General features: G+C 38.4%; 1 protein-coding gene across 1 annotated transcript in view; it reads right to left on the reverse strand.

The window, feature by feature from the left end:
• tnr (tenascin R (restrictin, janusin)) overlaps positions 1-19,362 on the reverse strand; it is a 62,275-nt gene that overhangs the window by 32,229 nt on the left and 10,684 nt on the right. Inside the window, exons 9-19 of the mRNA XM_026313399.2 lie at positions 17,206-17,356; positions 14,631-14,809; positions 14,166-14,256; positions 13,236-13,318; positions 12,364-12,466; positions 11,424-11,513; positions 9,792-9,925; positions 9,544-9,673; positions 5,990-6,256; positions 3,118-3,240; positions 2,623-2,766 (exon numbers count right to left, since the gene is read on the reverse strand). Coding sequence (XP_026169184.1) covers positions 2,623-2,766; positions 3,118-3,240; positions 5,990-6,256; positions 9,544-9,673; positions 9,792-9,925; positions 11,424-11,513; positions 12,364-12,466; positions 13,236-13,318; positions 14,166-14,256; positions 14,631-14,809; positions 17,206-17,356 — 1,495 coding nt within the window. The remainder of the gene's footprint in view (positions 1-2,622; positions 2,767-3,117; positions 3,241-5,989; positions 6,257-9,543; positions 9,674-9,791; positions 9,926-11,423; positions 11,514-12,363; positions 12,467-13,235; positions 13,319-14,165; positions 14,257-14,630; positions 14,810-17,205; positions 17,357-19,362) is intronic.

The following is a 19,362-nucleotide window of genomic DNA, read 5'->3' on the forward strand; positions in this document are numbered from 1 at the left end:
CAAGTCAAAAAACAGAGCAACAATGACAAACACTGGGCAAATCATATCTGATAGTCAAAGTAATTAGACAAGGATGTGATCTTCTGCAAATTATAACAGAATGATTCAGATTTAGTATTTACTATCTGCTGCCTTTAGATGTCAGTCAGCACTGTAACCAGCTGTGCAAGTGTTACTGAAAAATAATGGGCCACTTAGTTTAAATGACCAGTGTTGCACCTGTAATTTATTATAATGTAAGTGGTCTCTCGCAGCACTTAAGTAGACATGTCGTGCTGAGACTATGACACATATAAGAGGGCCTGAAAAATGCTAACCTGAAGACTGCAGGCTGCTGTAAACCCTAACAAGCCTTGTTGTTTTCTGACAAGAAGATAAGGGTTTCCTAACCAGCTTTGTTTTTCTTTGTGTCTGTTAAATCTCATATTAGTCTCTATTTTGCATCTTTTCTTTTTCCAATTCTTTCCTTCTTTAGCAATGTTATACTTTATTTCTCTTGGTTCACCAACACATTTATCTTGATGTCATTTAAGATGAATTATTCTTTTACGGGGTATTTATAAAAAGCATCCATTGAGAACAGAAGTGCGGTCGCCTTCATCGTTATTCGTTTGAGATAACTGGTAGAAAGCAGGGAGGATTTTAATGATCTTTCCCCAAACTTCACTTTCGGAAGAGTGATACTTCACTAGGGGTCCTGACACTTCGCTAATGAGCACTGTCATTAGCCCTTAAACAGGAATTCACAAAGTCCATTTAGTGTCAACCCTCCCAAATTCATCTTAGACGAACAGCACCTGCTGTGTTGGCAAAATGAAATATGGCTCCCTGCTTTCTTCATCCCTTCTGACAATAATTGATTATAGAAGTGCAGTAAGTAGCAATTGCAGCGTTATTCAAGTCATTACATACTTGGCTAGGCAATGTTGGATTACTCTTCCAAATCCCCTGTTTATGTATTGTTGAAAGCTGAATTAAAATGTCCCTGGTTGGGCATTGTGTGATGTGAGGAAAATGTTATTTACCATCTCTAACAAGCTTGACTTTGGAGTTATGTTCTTTTCAGGCTATTACAGCCCCAATGGCTCTGCTCATTGTAAGTACACTGGGATTGTTAGAAAAGGAAGCTGGTGATAAGGGAGAGGGAGAAAGAGACTGAAAAAGACTCTTAGTTTTATTTTCTCACTGGATTCTCAAACCTGATGGTCCCCGGTGAATCAGGTCTCATTGGCATTCAGACACACCTTCTTCTCTCGTCAGTGCGCTTGCTTTTTTTCCTCTCTTTCTCACGCACACACACAGAAGATTATGCATACAGCACTGGAAGAGTGTTTTAATCTTAGGTTAGTGGAAGTCTTTCAGAGAGAAGAATCGTGTCTCATACTTACAAAGTGTGTGTGTGTGCGTGCGTGCATGCAAGTGAGGTATTATGTTTTCCTAAGTTCTGATTCAGTGTTAAGAGTCTGAAAGCGAGAGCTTGAGAGTTCTCACTTATAATGATAAATTGGGAAGACGCAAAGGGAGAGAGACAGAGAAGGAAGATTTAAGACAGGAGGGATGAAGCAGAGGAGGAAATATGAGGAGGACTGAAAGACGGCGATAGAGAAGTGAAAGACCAGGAGCGAGAGAGGAGAGCATAATGATGCACAAGTACAGAAGTGAGGAAAAAGAATAAAGAGAGAAGCAGGAGAGGAAAGCAGAAAGAGAGATAAAGGTAAGTGAGAGGGAGTTGGGAGTAGGTTACCAATTACTGGGTCATGGAGTGGACATTTTCATCTACTGCAGTAGTGAAGATTGCACCTCTCGCGATGTCAGCTGCACCTTTAGATTTTGGCTGACATTTGTGTGTGTGTAGGTGTGAGTCTGTTGCTCTTTTTAGCACATATGCTCCAACCTGCAGCTGCTACTGCTGTGGGAAGAACAATTGGTCTGAAAGTCTAACATAGGAAGAGGAATTCTTCATTTTACATAACAAACATGTTGTTCCTGTGTCGCCCACTCACAGTGGAAACATTTATCAAAGAGTTGAAGGCCAGGGAGTAAGGAATGTAACACAAACCATTACAAAACACACTGCATATACATACAATGGATGCTTTTACCTTTCAGAAGATAAATGGTTATAAAATAGGGAAACCTAGAAGTAGCCAGGCTCTGCAACCAACTTGCTGAAAAAAAAACAAACACTTTTCTAACCGAAGAATCTTCCTTTTAGAGTGGTTGATTAATTCTATTGTCAGAAAATTCATTTGCAGCTACTTCAATAATCAATTGTTTGTGGTATTATTCCACCAAAAGCCTAAACATTCTCTGGTTCCTGCTTCTTGAATGCGATGACTGTTGTTTGCCTTTGTCAGTATTTGACAGTAATTTAAATATCTTAAGGTTTTGGACTGTTGGTTACACAAAAGAAGCAATCTATAAAAAAGTAGCTAGAGAAAAATGCCCACAAAAATGGAGATGAGTGCTGTAGATGTTATTCTAAGTCAACGTACAGAATTATTGAACCTTAAATTGAAATACATCTCTGCATTTCATAAAGATCAAAAGACTATCGACAAGAAATGATGGCTGGTAGTCGCTGCTGAACACAGTGTCTAATGTTTCAGTATGAGCTCTTACCTGTAAAGACAGAGGTTTTGACCACTTTGCTCTCCTGACTCCCACTGACAGCGATCAGACTGATCTCATATTCTGTAGCAGGGAACAGACTGGACAAGGTGTAGTTGGTCACATCACTGTCAATCACCACACTGTCCACTCGACCTGCAGCAGACACCACGGGGACCAACATCAGAACACTAAGGCTGTAGGTATCAATGTCATCTTTCATTTCCTCATGTATAAGGTAAACTGCTAAACCAACTGGTGTGCTTTATGCATTACAGATTAAGTATTTAATCAGAGCAGAATTTTAATTAAAATAAAACCTGATTTCAGTGATAAAATGTTAGAATTAATTAGGTATAACAGGGTGCTTTGCTGCAAAATCCATCTCACATCAGAGAGACCTTCTAAAGCATATGCCATGTTCATTTAATTGTAGCAAGGAGAAGCAGTGTGCCACTTGTATGTTAATGTTATAAAATGTACTGAAGACAAGTGCAAACTATACACTACCTCTGGCTGACTGGTAGGAAAGTTTATAGTATTCAAACGGAGCCAGTGGTTTGATCCAAGCGATAGTCACTGCGTCTTCAGTCACCTCTGATACAGTCATTTCTTTTGGTGAGTCCATGCCTACAAGAGGGATGATGGATAAGGAAGCGTCAATGTGGTCCATAACGGAAGCGTGGTACACTGTTCTCAAAGTAAAATCTCACTTTCATGGTTGACACAGTTTATTCTGATCCCAGAAGTACAATAAGAGTGTATTATGAGGCGTATTCAGTTCAGAAATTTGCATTAACATCTGAAAGAAACAGCGCCCTTGAAAACCGAAGTATTTGAGAAATCCTTGTTTGGTCCATTTTTAATCTCCTTCTCTTTGCATTTACATAAATAAACCCGTCCTTGGTCTGTGGAAGCACATGCATCTTCAATGCAAATTTGTATGAAGAAAAAAGAGCATCAAAAGAGATTCCAGAAGAACTCTAGCTGTATCCAATTAAAAAAACACAATGGGTGGCATTAGCATTGAGACCGAGCAGGGTTTGCACAGAGGAAATCCCCCCTGCTGAAAGTTTGTTTTATGTGTCTCCTGAGACGATCAAGCTGCCACAGGAAAGGTTACGACAAAAGCAATGTTAGCAAACAATGAAACTCATGGCACGTCCTTAGCTGTAAGAGAAAGAAATACAGGGCTAAAAAAAAGTTGCTGTGAAGGAGATTAGGAGATCACTTCCATCTTTTTTTATGGACAATGTGTGAAAGAGGCAGCACTTGTAATCCAACTACTTGATTCCCTCTTTCCTGCTTGGAAAAGAAAAATGGCTCTCATTCAAAATAATATATAATGCTTAGATATGAACTCATTAAAAGTGACTTCCATGGAATACAGTAGCATTTCTACAAGTTGTGATTATTCATCACTGTATATCTTCCTAATGTATTTGGTTTAGCAAAGGTGGGACATAAGAAAAGTGAATTTTGTCATAATATGGTTAGAGAATAGTTCTGTCAGAATTATCTACTGCTGTTGTCTCTATCCCTTGAAAATCCCACTATTCAGTTTTCACTTTGTCAGCTAATAAATGAACATGACACTCAAGCTGAATCGCATTAAGGTCCTTTTAAACTGAGCACATATGAACAAAACTGCCGGCTCTAACTGGGGCTAAAACTTGTAGATCGGAATCAGTAAGTTTCATATGTAGCAAATTTAGAAAATGTGCTGCTATGGGCCCATCTAATTATATACAGAAAGCCAGAGTTCTGTCTCCCATCAGCAATCACAGTGAAACGAGAGATCAAAGTAGGACACAAAATTACCACAGTCTAAAGACAGGTGCAAGAAATCCTGTACATCTGTCTCAGAATCCCTGCCCGATTTCACCCTTGAAATCTGCTTATCATCATGTGTGGGTGTCTGTAAAGGGAGAGCGCTCCAAGCTGCAATGGTTTTTTTATGAAATTGGCAGAGCAATCCAATGATAGCATGCAGGTGCCTCTGGCAGTGATGCAAAGTTAACATATCTATTTTTTTCAGTGCAGACTTTCCTCTTTTCTTCAATTTGTCTTCAACTATCTCTTATTTTCTCTTTTGAAGAAGATAGATTCTCTTTTCTGTTTTACCCATTGACTCAGACAGGCTGTAATACTGACCCTTCTCTCATTCATCCTCTTCACAGATAAAAGCGCACACTCATAATCAAATGCAATGATTTTGGAAGCTTTTTTGCACAACAAGCCAATGAATTAAAAATTAAATGGTATAAGTATGATAAAGAAAAAAGATTAGCATGAAAGATCATTTGTGGCAGAGTCAAAAGTAAAACAGAGAAACCACGCAGAACAGAGGGAGGAGGTAAAATGAAAAAACCCAGTAGAAACGGAGAAACAGAACAGAACTCGAAGCATAAGCATCAGATTTTACAGTAAAACTGAGACCTCACACTGTGATCTTCTCCTCTTGCTCTCCTTTCTCCTTCTCTACGCCCTTCTCTTTATTAGACTGTTGTTTGTTGGTGGTTTTTCAAATATCGCCCAATGTAACAATAGTCTATTTGAGTCTAAACTCTCTACTTGGATTGGCCACTTTATCCATGTGGCAAGTAGAACAAAAGAACAAAGTAAACTAGATTTTTTGGTACTGTGAAAAAAAAAAAGAAGAAAAACCTCAGGGGTAGACCTGTAATTACAAAACACATGCTGCCGTGGCTCTGTGCAAATAAATGCTCAAAATGATAGCTGCAAATACATATTTAATTTAAAATCACTTCATGTTTCCATTTCTTGCACAGATTTTCCTCTTGTTCCCTTTACCACTCCACTCCACACATGCTAATTCATTACTTCCCTTCCAAGAAGTTCTTTTCTTGCAATTCAGTTTTTTTTTTTTATTCTTAATCCCAAATGGGAAGTGCCCCCTATATCAATAAATCCCACAGAGAACACTGAAATGCATTAATATTTATTAATATGGAAGGGGTTGGGCAAACAACTGGTTAGTTCTCTAATAATCTGCAGCTATTTTGTAAACTGATTAATAATTGAAGTATAGAAGCAAAGATAGTAAATAGTATCTAGTTACAGCTTACAGCAACACTTTAAAGACATCACTTTGAGATATAAGATGGACAGTTTATTAGGCCGGTTCGTCAATCTTCAGTCTTCACATTAGGTGGGTAATCACATTAATTGTTCAGTACAGAAAAATCAACGCACGCTGTTCATGCAGAAAAACTGTGGTATGACTCAAAGACACATAATTATTATTAATTATACCGACCTCAGGCAAAACCGCAGATCTTTACTATTGCTGTCATGTTTATTTATCCTCATTTGCGTCACCTTAGGCACCACTCTTCCACGAAATCAAGCAGCTCACCTGTAGTGAGTGATGCTGTAATAGGCTCAGAGGTAACATCCCCCTGTATTGTGATTAGACTGATGGTGTAATGAGTGGATGGCAGCAACCCCGGGACCAGTGACCTCGTCTTGAAGCCATCCAGAGTCACCTTAGAGGTGTCAGTCCCATCGGCAGAGCTGTAGCTCAGGATGAAGAGGTCTGCAGGTGGTGCTGGGGCGTTCCACACCACAGACACAGAGTCAGAAGTCACCTCGGACAAGTAGAGGTGGGTTACAGGCCTGATTCCTGGAGGAATGAGGGGGTTCAAAGGTTACCGGAGAGCGTTCAAGGACAGGCATAAACCCGGAAAAAAAAAAAGAAGAAAAAAAAAGACACAGCTGCCATTATATTAAGATGACGGACAAGCAGTTCAGTGATGAATGCAGGCAGTCCTTGATGGTGTAACAGAACATTAATAATACAGTTGAGAAAATTAGCCTTGGGTGTAATCTTGATGGGGCAGGTGAGAGACGGAGCAGTCCACAATCATGCGGAAGCAATGATTTAATTGGTCATAAAGAAAGAGAAACTAATGAGATTATCCACCATAAAGATGAAGATGTGATGGGACTGTTCACAAGAAGGAAATGGAGATATTATGATGATGGCAGATGCTGTTGTCAAAATATATGACCCGAGCAGAAGATGATGTAATGAATATGAAACAGTGTAGCAGCTGACACAGCAACAAATCCAAAAGGATCAGAATCTAATTAGCCATGTGTGAATGTGCAAATTAAAGGTACGATGCACTGACTTCTCTTTTCTAAAGGATCCATATCAAAGGCTCCTGCAGTTGTTTTTTTATATACTGACCTGCATTTATGTTCTTTCACTCTTTTATTGGTGGAGCTCTCTCTCTCACCAAATACAATATTAATACTGCCCTGTGCAGTCAGTAGAATTATTGTATGCATTGATGATGATTTAAAAGCCAGTGAGATGTATAAAGAACTGGCCATGAGGAGGTGGCATAGGTATTGTATGATGATTACTTGGTAAGTTACATTTTGTAGGACTTACCATAAATTCATTTTAATGTCACTTAAATGTCACTTTTGAGTTTCACACCACCGAAGAAGGTGAGGATTCCTTAAAAAAGGTTTTATAGATAAAGGTCAGACTTATAAGTCATGACAGATACTTGGTCTGTGGAAAGAAAAAAAAAAAAGCCATGTCTCTGATGGTTGTGGAGCCTCTTTTTAAAGTTTAGGGCAAAGAAACTGATAATGTGATCTTGATTCTGGATTGGGAACTCATAAACAAAAGTAATTTACTAAGTAAGAAGTACAGTCACCAAAATAGCTCAGCAGACTCTATAAATTGTCCAAATAGACAAAAACACAAGCAAAATAAGAAAACATCTTCATCAATAAGATAACACTTGTCCAGCTTTTAGAAAAAAAGGTGCAAAATTAAGCACAACCAAATCCAGAAACAGCAGATATGTCCAAGGGGAGACTAAAAAATAATAAATGCTTCTGCTGCCATAATGACTTATGAAGTTAACTACCCATCAGTAGTAGTGAAAAATTAACATTTTGTTTTTTTCAATACACAATTGATTCCTATATCATTACAGATACCTGCTGTTAGGCCTGCAGCGTCTCAGTATTTGGATTGGTTTTTTTCTTATTTTTTCAAATTGTTGCAGTTTTTTAATTTGCCTGTGCCATTTGTGCTTGTGTTGCAGAGTGAACTGAGCTTTTATTGTCACTGTGAAGAAGAGTCTCACAAAAATATGCAACTAATTGCATTGTGGGAAGTGATGAGTTGAGTATTTTTGGAGCCTAACAAATATTAAGGACTACAACTGAGGACCTCTTCTAAACGTGCAAAACTAAATCACTCCATGGTGTCTCTCTGAATGGGAGGTGACAAAGAATCCTTGAACTGTTCATAAATATTCTATAGATAATGAAAATAAACCACACAGTCCTTTTGCAATGGGTTTCTCACTCTTGCTTGTGTTAGCAGTAAATATCCTAAAAAGCTTGGAAGAGAATGTGACTGAATGAATAAATGAATAAACAAACAAATGAATCCATAAAAATGATATGTAAATGAATATTTACTATAAACAAACAATCCTCTAGTGCTCTGCAGATGAATACTTAGTGGCAGAGTTCATATTCTGACCAAAAAGCAAACTGAAGGAATGACTGTGGTCCTCCAAAAGCAGTTTGGGATTTATATTTGGTCAGAGTTTTAGATTACTTTGGATTATTGACCAGCTTTTCCTCCTGATGATGAGTTCACCTGAGTGCATGGAAACAGATGTTGCCAATATGGCCATGTGATTGGTGGATGAGAAGATGACAGGTATTTCATTATTTTTTCCTCTGATTCTCTCAAGCTGTCATTTTGTCATTCTCTCATCACTCCTCTCCAGCTGGTTAGAGTGGTGCTACTGAAGGAAAGCCACAATATGCGATGATGATCTATATAAAGATGATGATGGCTATGACTGTGACAAGTGCCACGATGGTCATGGTGATGAAGAAAAGAGATGATGATGATGATGATGATGATGATGATGATGATGGTGATGAAAGCAGTGAAAGGAAGAATGACAACACTGACAGCAGGTAAGCGCATTGCCCATCATTTCTGACACCATCCTTTGTAGGACTAAAAATCACATCAAGCCTTCTGTAAAAATTTGACAGACAATCTGATAATATAGTTGGATGGATAGACAAGCCTGTAGAAAAGACAATTAAGCTGTGATTGAAAAAAAGAGCAAGCGCTAACAATGAGCAATGGAAGCAGACCGCAGCGCGTGTGACAGCAGAAATGTGGGGTCGAAAATCAGAAGAAACAGAAACACAAATACATTTAGATGCAAAACAGAGGTGCAATTAGAGAACACTTGTAACAAGCTCATTAGCTGACTTGACTAATTTACCACTGCTAATTGCTTCTTCAAAGTCATTTAAGGTCCTCCATTTTCTTTTAGCATAACTTGCCCTACCTGCTGCCACACTTGTGTTCATTACAGTCACTATTCAACTTCATTACACACCATTGTTGTTGAAACTGTTCTCTAGCGTTCTGCGGTAATAGGCTAATCTTTCACGTCTTTATTTGAGCAGTGGAAACACTCAGCAGTGAATTTATTTTAGTTTGTTTGATAACTGAATGGAGTAAACTGACGCTATACTGAAACTTTGACTCTCTTTGCTCGACTTTGCATCAGGCGTTGCAAAGAAAGAAAAGAGACTATAGTTTGTGTAGTTAATAACAGGAATGTGACTCTGCATAATCTAGTATAGTTCAACAGCAGCAGAAATAGAATTATACCGCTGATTCAACACCCCTCTAAAAGACTCCCCACACAAACTGAACACACTATTAGTTTTAGTTATGTGTACCTAATAAACTGCCATATGAGTGTATATTGAAGACATTATCTCATCTGTTCTACCATTTGTTCATCATTTCATCAATAGATGATACAGTGTTTTTAAATGATACTGATGTTACTAAGAGTTTACCTGTTTGAATATAGACAAATGGACTATTTTCTCTACCTGTGAAGGCGTCTATGGTAGCTGCATTGCTCTGCTGTCGTCCTCTCCTTGCTGCTACAGTGATGGTGTACTCAGTCCCGGGCTCGAGTTCCGTCAGAGTGGTGGTGGTTACATCTTTAGGCACAGTCATCTGAGATAACAAGTAGACAAATGTATATTTAGTGGGATACCGCTACACATTTAAAACTTCAAAGCCTGTATTTAAGATATAAGAATGAACGTTAATATGGACTCTTCTAGTCCTTTACCTCTGTCGTGGTGCCAGAGGACGAGGTGTATGTGACCTTGTAGTGGTCAATGGGGCCCTGGACCACGCCCCACACCAGAGTGATGGTATTGTCTGTTGAGGCCGTCACAGTTAGATCCATGGGCACATCTAGACCTAGCGGAGGGAAAATATGAATTCACCCAAAGCAAAAAAGTAAAACTAATAACCTTACCTCCTAAATGCAAATAAATTGCAGTTTGCCATTTTCATGTTTTACACTTCAGTATACTGAAAGTGTGGATGAAATACTGCAAAAAACACTACACAGCTGGTGTAGAAAAGGCTGCCTACTGAAAAAAAAGAGAAGATGCAATAAAAGCAATTGAATCATTTTTTTCTAATACGCAATGGTGTTTATGTTCCCTCTCCTCCTGCTGTAGAAAGCATTCATTGTCATGCAGCCATTCACCATTATGTGTCTCTGGTTGTCTATAATACTCAAAAACGTGTACATGTCACAGTGTCCTTGGTTCAAGCCCAGACAATGGCAGTTGTTGCACGCTACCTCATAAAATCTCCTACATGCAGCTTTTGGAAACAAGCACTGATTGAAATTTTATTTTGGTGAAATTTTTAAAGATAACAATTGTAATGATCATTACGCTCATAATTCATTCATAGGTTCTGTTGTATTCTGATCTACTATAAATCATATTCTTTGGTTCAGCAGAGGTATCAAGTGAAAGGTCATCACTTATTAAATTTTAATTCTGATTCCAGCAATTCATTTCCAAAAGTAACTTTGCTTTACTCCACTTTCTGTACTTCATCTTTTTATACTTGAGTTCTTATGCTTGTTTAATTCCCAGCTAATCTTCTGCTGCACTTTTTACCTGAACATTTCATGTTTTTGCAGCTCCTTGTCAAATGGAGATTTTTAGGTAAAAGAAAGAACCTTAAGTAAACCCACTGTTAATGGGAATCATGCTTTCAGCAACTCACACTTATTGTAACTTTAACACAGCTGTGTGACAGGCAGACGGGAGGTGCTGTCATATTATTTAAAACAATCTGAGTAAGATGTGATAGATGCAGCGCATTTCAAAGTTCAAAGAGGGTGCACAGAACAGGGGGGGGGTTGTTTGTAAGGCAAATCGAGGCATAATTTTGCAAAGTGCAAAACACATTCAGCCATTAAAATAACTGCAGCTGAAGGAAAGATGTGCTCAGCAGTCAACGTGAGGGGAAACACTGGCGAAGCACCTCCATCCACTAACGTTTCAAACAGAAGGTTAAATGGGGTCATTTTTTCATTCAGCCAAACAACTCAAAACACTATAAAAATTCAAATGGACAATTAAGTGCTGAGGTAAAAAGAGGGCCATTAGTAAAATGTTATGCATTATTACAGCTTTAAAATGCTGTAACAGAAGCTTTGACCTAAGCTGGTAATACAAAAGAGCCACACACTTGTATTGCCAAAATCTGATTTGTGTAATTTCACTAAAACGACTTTCAATAGTTGGAACAGGAACCCTGACCCACAGCACAAACAGTGAATGATGTGTAATAACTAGTAGACTGCTGTGGTTTGCTGCCCTACATGTCTTAAACGTAATGATGAGTAAATCAACAGGTCTATCCAGTAGCACTTAAATAGTAACTCACTCACCTGTCCGTCCGTTCATTGTTGATGGGGTACTCTGGTTACTACCTTTCATGGCAGAGATGCCGATGCCGTACTCTGTGCCTGGCAAGAGGTCTGAGGCACACGAACAGAGAGAAACTGGTAACCAATTTAACACACAGCATAACAAGAAAAAACATCACGCTGACTTGTTTCACTCTCCTCCTAACACAAAGTGCATGTCAGATAGATGGAGATTTTCATAAGAGCTTAATTAGCTCTACACTGAGAGCTAGAAAAATTTACACGTATATCAGTGTGATTTATGAAGAAACCCGCCTTTTTTTTTGCCAGCCCCATAAGTGATCAGTTTCACATCAGTTCAGCTCAGTCCACAGTGAGTTTCTCAAGGTACACAAATAGATATGAAGAGATGAGCAGAAATGAGCCGAAATGTAATGAGCGGGCGTGACAGTGATTATTAGTGTTATTAGTGGAGAGAGTGGGAGAGTGAGAAAATAAGGGTGACAGAGAAGGCATTAGAGCAGAGAGAGCATTGATTGCACTGGCCAAACAGAATAACACAAGGACCTTTTGCTTCTATTCTTATGCGGGCCATGCCCTTTCCAGCACTATTGCCCTGCAGAAAAAACATCCCAGCTGACCGCTCTTTTCTGACAGCCTTTCAATATGCCCGCAGGACAACAAGCATTTCTACAGATACAATCAGGAGCCTGTCAGCCAAGTGTTAGCTGTGGAGATACTCCTGCCATGTAAAACACACAGGTACTGCCCAGCTTCTTTAGTACACATTAGATGTACTGCAGTAATAATAAAGCCGGCAGAAAAAACACTGCACCAAGCAAAAAAAACAAAACAAAACAAAACAAAAAATAAAGCGGTATGGATGTCGGTCATAAATAATTAAAGGAAAACTACACAACAACCTAAATGAAAGAACAATGCTGCACTCTTTTTCACTTACCTGTGAGAGTAGTCTTAGTGGTGGCTCCTTCATTTCGTGGTACAATGACTTTATCATATTGATCTCCTGCTAAAGTGCTGTACACCACCTGGTACCCATCCACCTACATTTAAACACACACATTTAAAAATTTACAACACTACACCTTAAGTAACAGCTTAATATTTTACTACTATTGAAGAAGAGTGCTGCTGGTCCAGACAAAAATGGCTTGCATCAGCCCAGAATATTTGGCTCTTTGTCAACAATCTGCATAATCATGAGGAAATTTGCAGCGATAACGGGCATGAAGACAGAGTGGCTTCATAAGTCTGCCTGCGTAGTTAGTGAGTCCTACAGCTACAGAGACGACACGATTTTAATTCAAAGTAAAACATTCAGTAAAAGTGTTTGCTCCAATGCTGCAAAATGCAAACCCACCTGTTTATGACAATAACGTGTCCTAGAAAACAACACAAGTTTAGAAGCAATTGGACTGATAAAACCTGTGTAGGGAGAGTTTGCAGGAAGGGTATAGAAAAAGTTAATGGATCATTAACAAATTAGATGTTATTTTACAAAAAAGGGCATAAATAATACATTAATACAATAATACACTTCAGACACATTTATTTAAATAAGTGAACAAATGTATGAAAAAAGAGGCTCTTACATCTATCTACTTTAGGGTTGTTACGTTGTACTCACAACTATAGTTTTACTCTACTTTTTTATCATTTTTGTATCAAAGCACAGTAGCGAATAAATCAGTTGTGCTTTACTTAACACTAGACAGGCAACTAAACCTGTGTTGCGTAAAAATAAACACCTTATCCATTGACTGAAAACAACCCCTGGAAATTAATTGCAAATTTTAGTCCATGTCTCATTACCTCAGCCTCACTGTTATCCCATTCAAGCTCAAGAGTGGTGGAGGTCTTGGACACGAGCCGCAGGTTCTTGGGGGCATCGATCTCTGAGAAGAACGATAAAGCTGACAATGTTGGGGACACTGAGACCAATTCTCAGGGATCATGAACAAGCAAACATCAGCAGTTTCAACACTAAGTCACAGATATAGGAAGTGCTTAACTATTAATTACTACAGTTAATCTGCATGTCAGATTGTGTTTTTTACTGTAAGTCTGACTATTTGGAAAACGTAATACTGTATAAATGTATCTTCTGTCAGCAGTTTATTATTTTAAACTGCTGACAGTTTAAAATATATTTTAGGCTAGAAAGAAAGAAATTTTATATATATATATATATGTTATATTGAGGGAGGGCAGATATTATACATGGTTTTGTGAAGAATACTAAATCCTGGATATTTTGCATACATTATCTTTTAGATGAATTTGAAAGTAATGTCATGTTCCTTACACTGTTTACAGTGAGCTCAACTTACTGCAAGTTCAGAAAATGTGCTAATAAACAAAACACAAGCAAATTAATAAAAAAAAAATCTTCACCAGTTTGACACTATTATTAAAAAAAGTGCAAATTGAGAAACCACAACTAAATACTGAGTAGTAGTGGTTTGAGCTCTCAGGGTCACCTTAACATACCATAAAACAAATCAGGATCATTTTTCCACAAATCATGTACTTTCGCCTGCACAAAGTTTATGAGAGCAAAAATGACCATAAACAGATGCTCACTACAATATCCAGTATACATTAGGCATTATGGTCTGCATTAGGCCATATGTCATCGACTGTTTTATCCCAAATGCAGGCAGACGATCTCACACACACACACACACACACACACACACACACACACTGCTATTACCGCATATGCCTGTTTTCACACCTCACCGGTAGTAAATTCGGTGGAAATGGATCCGCTCTCGTTTCCTTTCCTCACACCGCTGACAGACACCTCATACCGTGAGCCAGGACGCAGAACCTGTGGTATGAAACCCCCCCCCAAAAAAAAACAGGGACAGTTTAGTCTCTTTAATCTCTTTTCCTGCTTTTTTAAATTTGTTTGTTTTATCTCCAGACACAGAAGGCAGGCAGACTCTGAGATAAGATAATATAACAACCATGACAGTTGTACACTTATACACACACACAGACACACACTTACACAGTGTTAGTAAAACTATAGTTGTGAGTACAACGTAACAACCCTAAAGTCATCTCTCAAGCTAAAAATAAACAGTTTAACGTGTAAAAACTGTCTGTTCTGTCTCCACATGGCAGGTGAATCCACATAATGTGCCTGACTGATCACATCTGTGACCTCCAGGCATGGCTCGCAGGCATGTGCACACTCACCTGCAGGGAGTACTGGCTGAGTGTGGGCTGTAGACGAAAAGTGGTCCGCGGCCCCTCTCCTCCTACCAGGCCATAACGCAACACAATCTGATCAATTTTAGCTTTTGGTGGTGCCCACTCCACAAACGCCACAGTGTCTGACACATCTCGCACTATTAGCTGAGTGGGGCCATCGATCACTGTGAAAGAAAAGAAAAATAGCTATAATTTTGAGGGCATGGTTAGAATCTGATATTTTTCAAAGAAAGATTTGAGATAATTTAATTTTGTGCAGCAGAAATATCCTATTAAACACTATGTCAAACAAGATAAAAAATAAATAAAATACAAATCCTTCCATTTGAATAGCAGAAACTGGAGAATGTTTTGCTTAAAAGAAGAAGATCAGTAGTTCAATCAAAACAGGTGCCAATGATAACCAGAAAATGTTTCAGCTATATATTATTACATTTATTTTTCTGCTACATCCCATTTTTCTTTCAACAGAAGATGCTTAACTCCTCAAATGTTACATTTTGTCTAAAGCAGCTGAACAAGACATTGGCCTAAATAATACACAGTTTTACCCAAATTATGATCAAATAAACAACATCATAAGTTTGCTGCCAATTTGTATTTTGGACACATTTTAGTCAGTACTTACTAGAAAGCTAAAATAGGAAACATGAAAGGTTGAAATTTCATGTTCATAGCTGCTGCTGCAAGCCTTCGCTGTAGATGTGGATTTGTTATCAGAAAAAAGCTGTTGACAGCCAAGCATGTAAAACTTATCAGACCTGACACACGCCAAGAACAGCGGGCTTTATCTGAGCAAGGTGTAAAACGTAAGCTATGATTTAAGTCACTCCGTGCTGACTGAACTACACTTATTATATGTGAAGAGCTGAAAACACATCGGGCGTGATCAGAAGAACCTGTGTTTAACACAGCTACATGCTTTCCCTATTTGTCCTCATTGTTCTAGTATCAATGCCAAAATATAGAAACTTTAGTCAAGTAATAATGTGATAGAAAATGTGATAATTAGGGCACTTTTTCATCTGTTAATTACATCTGTCCACAGAAGCTATGGTGTGACATCTGTTAAACCTATTTTTTCTATGAAATGTTTAATGTCAAGTGATGGGATGTTACTAAGATGCTTCAAAGGGCAGAGCAACAGGTTAAGAACAAAATCAGCTTTTTAGCAGGAGATATTTAGAACAGTGAGGAACACTGCTTCTTGTATTAAGAACTACAGTTTTGATTCCACGGACGCGCTATTCTTGATTAACCCTGCTGTTAAACAGGGACCAAAGCTACAACTGAATTTGCATTTATTCATAGTTAATGGAAATTAATTTGTCTAATTCTCTGATTAAGGCTGAAAACAGTAACCAAGTAAAACAGCTGATGACACAATGCTTAGTTCAACAGGAATGTTTTAAATTGACACCACCAAACTGCTCTGTGATAACGTAATTAGTCTCAGTTGCTGGCCCCAGGGGGAACTAATGTGAGTGACAAATTTCACACATCGGTTGACACAGGACCAGTGCTCTCCTTGAAAGTATTTCTTTAAGCTTTTGAGGTCTAAATAAGTCCCAGACTCAGGATTGCCACACTGCACGTCCATCCTGATCCTTGATGTATTAGAAATTGGGCCCTTGAGTCTCGTCCTAGAAAACATCCTGAGTAAGACGGCTGCAGAGAACCACTTCGCATCAGCTGTCCTCTCCCTCTGGTTTCCGCCAAAATCCTCAGTGCGCTCCCTCCGCGGAAGGAGAAATCTTTCTCATAAATAATTGAGTGACTTCAAATTTGTCTTTTCCTCTTTCTATATCCAATAACATGTCCTGCAGTGGGTCGCTGTGAAAAATTAATGAGATAGTGCCATGAATTATTAATTAATACTTAATTACAACCCACGAAATGAACAAAGACTTGACAGGAAATTGATGGTGTTTTGACTGCTCACATCAGGGTTTGAATTGTTATGGATGAGGTTTGAATTGGATCTATTACAGCTGTCTAACTAATGTCAGCTGGGTAAGGGGTTGGGGTAATACCTCAGTGAGGTTTAAATTAGGGACATAAATGGTGTCAGACCAATAAATACGTCAAAGTGACACCCACTGCTTAAGCAAATGTGTGATGCCGAGTGTGTACTGTGTCTGTGTCACACCTTGAGAGTCCAGAAAAAAACTGTTTGCAAATTATTTCTCATTGGTTATAATAATCAATGAATCGTTTAAGACCCTCATCGAGAAAAATATAAATATTTGCTTTTGGGATTTATGCTGTTGAGTTAATAAAACAAACACCTTAAAATGTCACCTGAAGCTTCACTGACAGATTACTCAACAATAAAAATAATTGCTATTTGCAGCCCTACTCACATTATTTATACAAAAAAAAAAAAAAAAAAATCAACAAGTAGAGAGTATGCTTCCTGCAAACTATCTTACCCAAGCCAAAAAATCCAGACCAGTGAGGAGAGAACAGACAAAAACACAAAATTCTCTTACAACCTTCACAAATCATAATGTAAAAGTTTTCCCCACTGAATCAGAATCATGTTTTCATTAATGCATACATGTTGTGACAGTAGCAGTGACGGGCTGACTTCGACCCTGGTCTCGGAGAGCCACCAGATTAACGGTATACTGCTCTCCTGGTCTCAGGCCCGTCTGCACAAAGGAAGTGATGGTGCTGGGCAGCTGTGCAGTCATCCCTCCATCATTGTCCTGGGAAAAAAGCAGATAGAAGTGAGGAAAAGAAAAGAGATTGGCAAACTGTTTGCATATTTAGAGTAATATCACCTACTGTGTGGCTTTTCTCAGTGGAGATAAATACCTGGCAGATAAAAGACTATAAAAGACATGAAATGCAGCTACTTTCTATACTGTTTTCAGAGTTCTCTACTTAGGTGTTTTTTTTTTTTTTTTTACTGATTTCTTAAATTCTGGATGGCTTAGCAGGTTTAATTCCCAAACTGTGTTACTTGGCAAAAATGACTATGTACGCTACAGTGATATTTCTCAGACCCTGTTCTGCAGAGGCAGCACTCTGCACATTTCCAAAGGCCTGTCACTCATCCATATGGAGCCCCCGCTATTCCCAGCTGTTCTCAGAGAGCCAGTGTTGCACATGCACTTCCTGCCGACAGACAGATGTTACACCTACTGCTGCTCCAAGATCCCCAAAAGCCTCCACTATGAAGGCTTGTATTGAAACAGAACACATAACAGCTTGCTACTTTCCTGAATCAAAAGTGTAATTAGAGATGTAATCCATTTAATCACCTCAGCTAAATTACCACGGTGGGCAGTAACACACAACTGTAATGTTGCAATAACAAGTAATGTTCAATCTCAATAATGATACAATTAAATGCAGGCGATGCTAAATTACACATAATGAATTACTGTAACCGCAAATTTCCCTTCCATCTCCTGCATCATACATTGTTCTGGTAGTAAGTGAATTTTTCATGTCTAGTAAAAAAGATAAGAGGTGAGAAGTGATTCTAATACTTCTCTTACTATTCATAGAAAGTGATATAGTAATGTGTAGGATGAGTAAAACACAAGCTGTGGACTGTTCATGCATCTGTTCATCAGATGCATGTGAGAGAGACAACTGAAAAAAAAAAAAAACAGCTGATGCTTTCTGTGTAGACATGGTGTAAAGGATATTTCTGGCTTCTGGAAAAAATACGTTAGTGTTGAATTTTTTAAATGTCATTTTTCAATGCTGCGAGCACCATAATAGAAAATTCAGCCACCTCCATTATATTGGTCTGGAAGCAGCAGGTTTCTCAGATATAGATTTTTCACAAAAACTAGAGTTAGACGGCATATTTTTGTAATTTGAGTGAACTGACCCTTTAAATAAATTAATTTTTTTTTTGGTTTTTTTTTACAATATATAATGTATATGTATTACACATTGTTTGAAATGGCAGTTCTCTTCTCACTCAATCACATAATTTCTTCATCATGATGCAGCTTCAGAGGCTCTAATAAGTAATTTTTGTGTTCATGGAATCTGCAAGACATCGTCCCTTCTTCCCAAAGGTCAAGAAGTGAATTACAAAGTGCAATTCCAACAGTGTTATAGCCACAGGCATAAATTAATATTGTTCATGCAGACAAAATCTACCAGCAAAATGCTTTATGGAAGGGGAATACTGCAGATTTGCACAGTCTCGTGGGCTGTCCTGGCCATTGAACTTTGACAACCTGACTATTCAACATGAGTCACAACGCCAAGATGCTTTGGGGAAACTCTCATTATGATGTGTGGCCATGTGTGTGTTTCTGTGTATGAGAAAGCAAAAGCAACAAACTGTCTTTTTGAGTAAACTGAAATAGTTTGGTGTCCTAAAAGGAGTAATCAATACAAAGATTATTTTTCCATGACTTGATAGGACTTTAATACTTGTAGAATGCTACTACTAGTGGTGTTGATTATTTTACAGCTTTACTGATTTACTTCAAAAAGCCCAAAATATAACATATTCAGAGGTTGATAAATTGGTGCTAGAAAAACACTGACATCACGGTGTGTTATCCAAAGGTCAGGTCTACTGCAGCTCTTTCTAACAGTCTTACTGCAGGTCCTGGAGCTCACCCTCCTTCTCTTAGCTTTAACAGGGTAGTGGGTTCTGTGTTTGTTCGCATAGGCCAAACCTTTCATCCCTACTTCCATTACGAGATTGTCAAAATTCACAATCCCCATTGCTGGATTA

This window comes from Mastacembelus armatus, chromosome 17, assembly GCF_900324485.2.
Source record: "Mastacembelus armatus chromosome 17, fMasArm1.2, whole genome shotgun sequence".
In the NCBI taxonomy this organism is placed as follows: Eukaryota; Metazoa; Chordata; class Actinopteri; order Synbranchiformes; family Mastacembelidae; genus Mastacembelus; species Mastacembelus armatus.